The sequence below is a fragment of the Orycteropus afer genome, unplaced genomic scaffold (genome assembly GCF_000298275.1).
Source record: "Orycteropus afer afer isolate SDZICR_OR568_19922 unplaced genomic scaffold, OryAfe1.0 scaffold00035, whole genome shotgun sequence".
NCBI classification, from domain to species: Eukaryota; Metazoa; Chordata; class Mammalia; order Tubulidentata; family Orycteropodidae; genus Orycteropus; species Orycteropus afer.
Window position 1 is genome coordinate 10277834 of NW_006921622.1, and position 10390 is coordinate 10288223.

The 10390-nt window shown below is 35.7% G+C and overlaps 1 protein-coding gene across 1 annotated transcript in view; it reads right to left on the reverse strand.

The window, feature by feature from the left end:
• DNAJC1 (DnaJ heat shock protein family (Hsp40) member C1) overlaps positions 1–10390 on the reverse strand; it is a 452461-nt gene that overhangs the window by 211528 nt on the left and 230543 nt on the right. The window contains exon 5 of the mRNA XM_007936407.2: positions 8667–8757. Within this exon, the coding sequence (XP_007934598.1) occupies positions 8667–8757 (91 nt within the window). The remainder of the gene's footprint in view (positions 1–8666; positions 8758–10390) is intronic.

Genomic DNA, 10390 nt, shown 5'->3' on the forward strand with positions numbered 1-10390 from the left:
TGGTCAATGACATGAGACAAAGTGTATGTGAACTGCTGTATGAAAAGTGAATTTACTCTGTAAATCTTCACCCAAATCCTAATTAAAAAAAAAAATAATAAAATAATAAGATCTAGCAAATCGAATCTAGGGCCTTTATCCTAGACAAATACTCACATGATTATTCATAATAGCTGTATCTGTAATAGACTAAACTATAAATAACCAAAATGTCCTACAATTGGTGAATGGTTAAACAAATCATGGTACATCATACCATGTCATATCATTCATCAATAAACTGTTGATACATGAAACCACTTGGATGGATTTCTAGGACATGCTGCTGCAAAAAATAAGCCAGTCTCACATATTGTATGATTCTCAAAATCATATTATCAAAATGAACAAAGTTATAAAGATGGCACATAGATTAGGGGTTGCCAGACATTAGATGGTGGGGTGTTGGGGTGAGTGTGAGTGTAATGGGGAAGCAGTTGACTGGAGTGATGGTTACATGAATATGAACAAATAATAACATGCTGTAAAACTTAACACACACTTTATACCAATGTCTATTTCCTAGTTTTGATATTATATTGTAGTTACATAAGATGTATCCAGTGGGGGACTGGATGGGTATATGGAACTTCTCTGTACTGTCTTTGCAACTTCCTATGAATCTATAACTATTTCAATGTAAAAAGTTAAATATAAAAGCAATACAGTAATTTTATTTTAGCAATCCTGAAAAAAGGAAAAAAAAAAAAATTCTAATATTGGGTAGATAGGAACTTGTGGCTTGGAATAAAATTTCCAGTGACAGCATCACATATAGTTTCCAAAGCATGTATCTCATTAAATAGGTAGTCACTATGTAGGAGCTCTGGTAGCATAGTGCCTAAGGCACTTGACTGCTAACAAGGAGGCTGGTGGTTCAAACCCACCAGCCACTCCTCGGAAGGAAGGTTGGGCAATCTACTTCCGTAGTGATAACTGCCTCGGAAACCCAAGGAGGGGTCGCTAGGAGTCGGGGCCAACTCGATGGCAAATAACAACAACAACAACAACTTAAGATGTACTGCACTGATGACTGTACTTTTTCTTTTTTTGGTATGTCTTACCTACTTTGGTCCTATTGTCAGAAGGGACGATTCCCAGAAGAAGGATATTATGTGGTAAACCAGAGGGTCAATGAAAAAGGGGAAGGCCCTCAACGAGATGGACTGATATAGTGGCTGCCACGATGGGCTCAGGTATAGCCAGGATCATGAGGCTGGCATAGGACTAGGCAGTGTCTTGTTTTGTAGTACATACGGTCACTATGAGTCAGAGCCAACTCAGTGGCACCCAACAATAACAATAAAATCATTAGATAAGGAGCTCTAGTGGTGCAGTGGTTAAGGCATTTGGCTGCTAACCACAAAGTCAGTAGCTCATTACCTGCTCCACAAAAGGAAGATGAGGCTGTCTGATTTACAGCCATAGTGAGTAGTGACTGGGATCTTAAATTAAAAGCTTGCAAGAAGCCATCTAGATGCAACGATGGGTTTCTCCTTGTCCAGGGCAAAGAAGAATGAAGAAAACCAAAGACACATTGAAACAATTAGTCCAAGGGACTGGTACACCATGCATCCTCAGCCTATATGACTATGAGACTAGAAGAACTGAGGGTGCCCGACTACCACTGTCAACCACTCGGAGGGGGATCTAAGTATGAGATCCTGGACAGAATGGGAGAACAATATGGAACAAAACTCAAAAACATTAAAAAAAAAAGGACCAGTTTTGCTGGTCTGATAGAGCATGGTGCAACCAATCACACTAAGGCCCTTCGGGTCTGGAACTGAACCCACTCCTGTGGCTTCCATACCAACAAAAGACAGGCATATTAGCTGAACATTTACACTAGGTAGATACAGTCCTTGGAGAGAACGATCATGGGAGAACAGAAAGGCTGTGTATGCACAGGGCAGGAGTGCATGGGAGGGAAGGACACAGAAGAGGTGACTATGGGAAGGACGTGGGATGAAAGCTGTTATACTGTGGGACATTGTTGTCAATGTCATGAGACAAAGTCTATGTAAACTGTTGTATGGAAGATGAATTTACTCAGTGAACTTTCACCCAAATCACAATAAAAAAATAGAAAAAAAAAAGATTCACAGCCTTGAAAACCCAATAGGGATTGCTATGATTCAGAATTGACTTGATAGCATTGAGTATGATTTTGGTTTTATCATTAGGTATGTGCTATATACAATGTTGCAGCACATAATTTGCTGATGTTATCATTCTCAGATGTTCACTCACTGATGCTCAATTTTATGATTTACTGTTCAAAACATTGCCATATAGATTTAGCTTTCTAAACTAAAACAGAGGCTTCAGTTGCTTGAAAACACCAAAATGCTAATCACTTTGCTAAATTTGATGGGCAGATTCAAGAACGTTACCATGAAATATATTTAGAAAAAAGGAAAGGACCATACAGACAACTCTCACTAATTTTCTGATTAGAAATGCTATCCCTGTTCCCAGGGATAATTCAGATAATTCATAACCTTCCACAAGTGGAGTTATTATTGGAACTGACAAAATGTCAATGGCATTTAATTCTTCTTCATCACTAGAGTAAATTTTTTGATTTGTGTATTTGTTATGTATGTACACATTTATATATATATATAGGAGCTCTGGTGGCACAGTGCCTAAGGCATTGGACTGCTAACCATAAAGCCAATGGTTCAAACCCACCAGCCATTCCTTGGAAGGAAGATTGGGCATCTACTTCCATAGAGATACTGCCTCAGAAACCCGAGGAAGGGTTGCTACAAAGCAAATTGACTTGATAGCAGTGAGTCTGGTTTGGGTTATAGATTAAATATACACCTTAAGTTTATATGTAATTTTTCCCACCCTAAAGACAAATAAATACTGGATTTATAGATACGGTTTTAAAAAAAGGCAATAATAAAGAAAACTTGAAAAAAAAAAAAAAAAAGAGGTACCTAACTTACGTCAGAACTGGCTTATGATGGAGTTGTTGGAACCAAACCCCATTGTAAGTCAGGAACTACGTTACATGGAAATAAAGATGATATGGTCTAGATAACTGTTAAATCGATCAAAAAGTAGTTTTAGTGATAACAAAGACACTCTAGTAAAAAATGTTGTTAAAGAGTTTTAATAGCCTTGCTTAAAAAAATACGAGAGAAGAAAAGAGGACTTCAGTATTTCTAAATTCATTGATTAATGTAAAAATATTTACTAAGTCCCTACTATATCCCTGGCACTGGAGCTACAGCTATGGTAAGACAAACAGAAACACATGCCTACAAAGCGAATGTCTTCCTATCTTGCAATATATAAATGGATATATTACTATACTTAGTATATAATTTTAAGGAGCTCTGGTAGTATAGTGCCTAAGGCATTTGACTGCTAACCAGAGGCTGGTTGTTCAAACCCACCAGCCACTCCTTTGAAGGAAGGTTGGACAATCTACTTCCGTACTGATACTGCCTTAGAAACCCAAGGAGGGGTCCCTATGAGTTGGGTCCAACTTGATGGCACATAACAACAACAACATATAATTTTAAGTAGATACTCATATCCAAATCAATAAGTAAAACTTAAATTAAGGCACAGTTTCTACTTGGCCTTGTTTTCAAACATACTGGAGCTAGTGATTTAATTATACATCATTTTTTAAGTTATTGCAGATAATATTCTCACATCCATGAACAACCTGTATTACCACAGAAAAACGTTGTAAACTAAATTGGTACTATCCCCCCCCAGCTCCATTAGCTTCTCTTCACCAATTCTTGAATCAGCTCACAAATCAGCACCAGCATCTCCTTTCTTCATGTACCTAAGTTTTCTTGAAAATCATTCTTTAACATAAGAAAGGTGAACGTTTTTCTGTCCTGCAGAAACAGAAAAGCTTGTTTTGTCTTACACCTCTTTACTAAGTGCTTCATCACACTGTGACTCCTTGATACTCCTAGATCACTGGATTATGCAACACGGACCATAAAACAAAGAGAAAAAAACCTAACTAATGTTTGGAAATACTATTTCTGTAGATAAACAGGTTTTTGATTATTTAAGTTTTTATTTTTAAAAATAATATTTCAAAACCATGTAGGAGATACCTACTGCCATTGAATCGATTCTAACTCACAGAAACTCTACAGGACAGAGTAGAACTGCCCCCATATAGGGTTTCCAAGGCTGTAAATCTTTATGGTAGCAGACTGCCAGAGCAGCTGGCAGGTTTGAACTCGCAATCTTTTGGTCAGTAAGCAAATGCTTTAACCACTGTGCCACCACAGCTCCTTCACTACCAGACCTCTTTCTATAGGTTCTAAGGACAGAGAAATGGGTAAGGGAAATATCTGTACTTCTATACTTTCACTCCTTTTGACTACTCAAATTGTACCCTTTACATCCAATTTCTTTATTAAATAAATCAAATATATTTTCTTCCATTCTTGATAAGCGCCGTTTCATTTTAAGCACATAGAATTCACTATTAGTCTAGAATAAACTCTTGTAATTAGAGAATGTATAAAAATATCAACATTCAGTCTTATATTTATAGATATTCAACATATTTATACTTAATCCATAAAATTGAATAACCAGTTTATGACAAAGAAATGGCAAAAATTTTCCAAATAGATACCAACAAATTTTATTTAAATAATAACTTTCCAGAAGGATATTTATTTTTAATACATTACCCTTTCCACAACTTTTTTCCCCCTCTAAAATACCATTTTAATAAGACCACTATGGCCTACTCAAAGTAGTTCAAGCAGAGCCCTCAGAGGATACTGCACAATCTCAGCAGTAAAGCAGATAGACATGAAGGCAGATTAGCAATTAGGTCATGAAAAACAGGCAGCATAAAATAGCTATTGCTAATCTGCATGAGATGCATTTACTCAATTAAGTATATGGAAATGTTATTATGAACTCAGTATTCCAATGATGGTCTTTAAAATTAAGAAGGATAGGGGCAAATAAAATGCACACTGGGGGATTTGGGGCCTTTATATATTAATTCTAAAGTATACAATGCAGAACACTGTAATGAAGTTAACAAAATTAATTAAAAGATTCTTTGCACACAACCATTAGAGACTACATTAAAAAATACGTGACAGTTTCTGACATTATTAATAGTAAATGTGACTGTTCTTTAACACTTTTTATGTTGATACCAACACTTTTTCTAAATATATCAGTAATCTTAGAAACAAAAGCAATAGAAGTTGTATTACTCACAGCCTGCTGTGAGTGTTGTTTTTAAAAAGCTCTCTGCTACTAATTTATTCCCTTGTGGGTTTCAATAACTGATAAGCTAGTGATAAATTTTCAAACTTTTTAGAAAACTATTACATATTTTTACTGAAGAGCAGGGGGAGTTTTCAGATATATATTTAAAAATTTGTGTTTCTTTATATAATCTATTTATTAGACAAAATAAGAGAAAATTACGAAATCTGTTATGTGGATTGTTATCAAACTTTTAGGCAGAACAAAAATCTGAATAATTCTGGAAAAATGGTCACAAATGTCAAAAGGAGTTTTTGAATTGTGATAAATATCTCATGTTTAACCAGTATTTTTGAAGGGGACTCATGCATAATAATCTATTACTATTAGAGAATTCTAATATTATCCAAATTATACTTGTTAAATGGTTTTACTACAAAAAATATATAAAAATGATAAGCTGTGCATATAACAGCAACTAAATATAGTATATACATTTTTGCCTCTAGATGTAAATTTTGGGTTAGTTTGGTATTTTTTTTCTCTTCTTATATATGTGATTGTTTTCCTTCTTTGGACTAGTTTTAAAATGTTAAAAAATTTTATTTAATTCTTGACTTAAAAATAACAATACAAGCTGCTGTATGGAAATTAATATGCTCTGTAAATTTTCACCCAAATCACAATAAAAATTTTAATACATATATATATATATATATAAATTATATTTTAGAGTTTCGTTCAGTCATTAATTCATCTAATTAAAGTCATTTCAATTAACTGTTGTAAAATCAGCTTCTTTTTAAATCTTTTAGGTTTAATATGAAAATAATGTTGATTTTTCCACTCCTACCCACAACACACTAGGAGCTCTGGTAGCACAGTGCCTAAAGCATCTGACTGCTAACCAGAAGGCTGGTGGTTCAAACCCACCAGCCACTCCTCGGGAGGAAGATGGGGCAATCTACTTCCATAGTGATACTGCCTCGGAAACCCAAGGAGGGGTCGCTATGAGTCAGGTCTGACTCGATGGCACATAACAACAACAACAACAACAACACCCACAACACACACACCAGTCAACCTTATTAACCCTCTATCATCCTACATTTTTCCCTCTTAGCAAAAGTCTGCTTCAAACAACTATGTAGTTGATCCGAATATTATTTTATATTTGAAATTATTGGATATTCTTGAATTAAATAACGTACTCCTTGAGACAGTGTTCTATTCGTAAGTGCTCAGTTGACACCCATTAATTAATATTCATGGCATTACATGCATTCATATTTCCATCCATTCATGTACTTATTGAACATTTTTTACATGACAGGATATTGTATTCAATGCTACAAGCAACAAGATGAAAAAAAAACAGTCCCTGTCCTCAAGCTTCCAAGATAGCTTAGGGATTGTGTTAGGCAGAAAAGTGGTCCCAGAAGATGGGAAGTCCTAATCCATGAAACTTTTGAATATGTTTCCTTACATGGCAAAAGGAACTGTGTAGATGTGATTAAGGTTAAGGACCTTGAGATGGAGAAAAAATTCTGAATAACCCAAGTGGGCCCAATGTAATCACATGGGTCCTTAAAAGCAGAGAACATTTCCCAGCTGTGGTCAGAAAGAGATTTACAGTGAAGAAAAGCAAAAAAGAACAGTGAGAGACATGCAATATTATTGGCTTTGACCAGGAGGAGAGGGCCGTGATCCAAAGAATGTGGGCTTAGGGACAGGTTTTACTACCCTCTAAAGTATACAAGTAATAGTGTAAAATTATGCACGTTTATGTGTTTATAGGCATGAAGTAATTGGGTATGGTTATCTTTGTATTGTCCCCAGTGCCCAGACTGATATCAAGCACACCACACACTTTTCTAGGAGTCCAGGTACGTGAAAAGGAATGAAGTTTGAACCACAAATAATCATACTGGAATCTTAAAAACTACAGAGATTTCACCTCCATAAAATCAGTCAATTAGCATTTCCTGAGTACTTCCTATAAACAGAAACTCCTATAAACAGGTACTTGGGTAGACATTTCAAAAAAAGAAAAACCAGATAAATTTCTATTGTCATGGAGCTTACTGGGAGAATCATATTGTAAACAAAATAATATCAATTAATATTAACTAGTGTGCTCTGGTAGCATAGTGCCTAAGGCATCTGACTGCTAACCAGAAGGCTGGTGGTTCAAACCCACCAGCCACTCCTCGGAAAGAAGGTTGGGCAGTCTACTTCCATAGAGATACCATCTCATAAACCCAAGGAGGGGTCGCTGAGTTGGAACGGACTCAAAGGCAGTGAGTTTTTTTTTTTTTTTTTTGGTGAGTGTTAAGTACTCTGAATAAAAAGAAAGCAAGGTAAAGAGAAAAATTACATGAGTAGGAAGGTACAGATATGGAAAAATTAGACAAATGGACCAAGATTAGGAAAATGCGTACTTTAATAATATGTTCAACTTTTTCTATAATCAGCAAGAACTATACACTGTCTTCAGTTTTCAATGAAATACCTCACGGTAAAGTACTGATAATTTATTAAAGGTTTTTGATATAACAATATTGAAAATTAAAAATTACATTCAGAACAAAAATCATTGATATCTTCAGATGTTTTCATCTACTACTACTATAATAATAGCAAGTTGGGTGATCATTTGATTAGGTTTGGCAGTAAATATCAATTATAGTTATAGTCCTACAGTTTAGGACTTAGCAGATTTTGGATGTCTATTAGAGTTGAGGAACTGTTATGTCTCAAGTTGATTTTACTCTTCTATTATTGGACTGTGGATGGTTCACTAACTAATAATAAAGTATATTGTACTTATAATAAATTAAGTTCAAATGACTCTATTTAGGGAGTGGCAAAGTGGTATAATCCAAAAAACCAAACCTACTGCCATCAAGTTGATTCTGACTCACAATGACCCTACACGACAGAGTAGAACTGCCCCATAGGGTTTCTTCAGCTGTAAATCTTTAGAGACAGATTTCCGCATCTTTCTCCCAAACAGTGGCTGGTGAGTTCAAATTGCTGACCTTCTGGTTAGCAGCCAATGCTTTTAACTACACCATCATCTTTAAGGTGGTATAAAAAATCAAACCAAACTCACTGCCATCGAGTCGATTCTGACTCATAGCGACCCCTATTGGGTTTCTGAGGCAGTAAATCTTTACGGAAGAAGATTGCTCAGTCTTCCTTTTACAGAGTGGCTGGTGGGTTTGAACCACCAACCTTCTGGTTAGTAGTCAAGTGCCAAAAGCATTATGCCACCACAGCTCCTTTGAAGGTGGTATAGGAAGTTTAATTACTACTAAATTTAAAGGAAAATTCAACTTTAAACAATTAGCTTTATATGATATTGTTAACACAATAAGATAATGTTTGAAACTCACTTTGAAGTGTTTCAAGTTCCGCTCTAGTCAATGCATCTTCCTTTTCCTTCAATTGTGTTTCTTTGTATTTAGCATATAACTGCCCAGCATCCTTAAAAAAAGAAGTTACAAATAAACATAAAATCACCAGTTTGCTTTGACCTTATTTTCCACATAACTTCATTTTAAACCAGCATATTCATTTTACAAATACTCTTTCTTTGTGTTTATGCTTTATCATTTTTGATGAACAGAATACATTTAAACACTTCTTTATGATTTCACAGTCAATCTCAGAAGCTGATTAAGGCCTAACATTGCATGAGTATAAATTTAAGTAAATGGTTTTCTCTCAGATATGATATAGAGATATCCCCTTCCTGACTCCTTCCTTTATATGGTATTTCTTTTCAATGTGCTATTGCATGGACACAACATAGAAAAGCACGCTGCTGAACCAAGTGACCAATAAATTACTAACACTATTTTTATATTAATCACAAAAGATCAATAGATATGCAAAATTATTATATGCAAATAGTACTACCTTCAGTGGCACATATATTAAAGAAAATTAGTGCATAAAAGTATCAGCTTTTTAAAATTTAATAACACAAGTTCAACCTAGATATAATTCTCAGGCCCTTAAAGAAATGTATTGGTACAGAAAACAACTTTAGGTCTAAAAAAGGATGTAAGTTTGTAGTATAAACTAGGGGTTTATCTTTTTGATGCACTCTTCAGGAAAGGTCATATAGTTAACAGAAGGAGCTTCTCATTCCAAAGAATGAGTCCTAGGAGCTACGACAGCAGCTGTGACTGTGAGTTTCTCAAAGGGACAGATTTTAAACTAAGCTTTCATAATATCATAAGATCCCTAGCATCTAGCCAGGCACAAGCTAAGTATTCAATATATATTTGAACTGAATTCCTTGGAAGATGACTCTGAAGATTCACAATTTTTATTATGAAGTATGTATGACCAATTTCTCCTTCCATGACCCTCAGAGACCAGTATAAAACAATTCCTATTACAGAGTTTGGGACTGAGGACATACTAACAATTAAGCATCAGGATTGTTATTGTTGTTGTTATGTGCCGTTGAGTCAGAGTCTGACCCCTCCTTGGGTTTCTGAGGCAGTATCACTACAGAAGTAGATTGCCCAAACTTCCTTCCGAGGAGTGGCTGGTATGTTTGAACTGCCAGCCTTCTGGTTAGCAGTCAAGTGCCTTAGGCACTACACTACCAGAGCTCCCAAGCATCAGGATACAGTGACTAAATTCTCAAGTGGAAATAATATATCCAATCAAGTGACAAAGACTTTAGGAAAGTAATGAAGAAAGACTAGCCCTTAAATACTCACAGACATAGAAATAAGTAAGTTAATGTTCTACGAGCTGAACATTTACATTAGCTAGATACACCCCTTGGAGAGATCAATAATAGGAGAATAGAAGGGCTGCTTATGCACAGGGAGACAGCTCGTAGGGCAGGAGTACATGGGAGGGAAGGACACAGGTAAGAGGTAACTATGGGGAGGAAGTGGGAGGGGAGTTGTTATATTGTGGGAAATTGCAGTCAATGTCATGAGACAAAGTGTATGCCAACTGCTCTATGGAAAGTGAATTTGATGGAGGAGTTCCGGCAAGACGGCGGACTAGGCAGAAAGACTGCACAGACCCTCTTCAACAAAGAAAAGGGAAACCAATTAACACAGACACAGAAGATAATCCTGGACCCCTG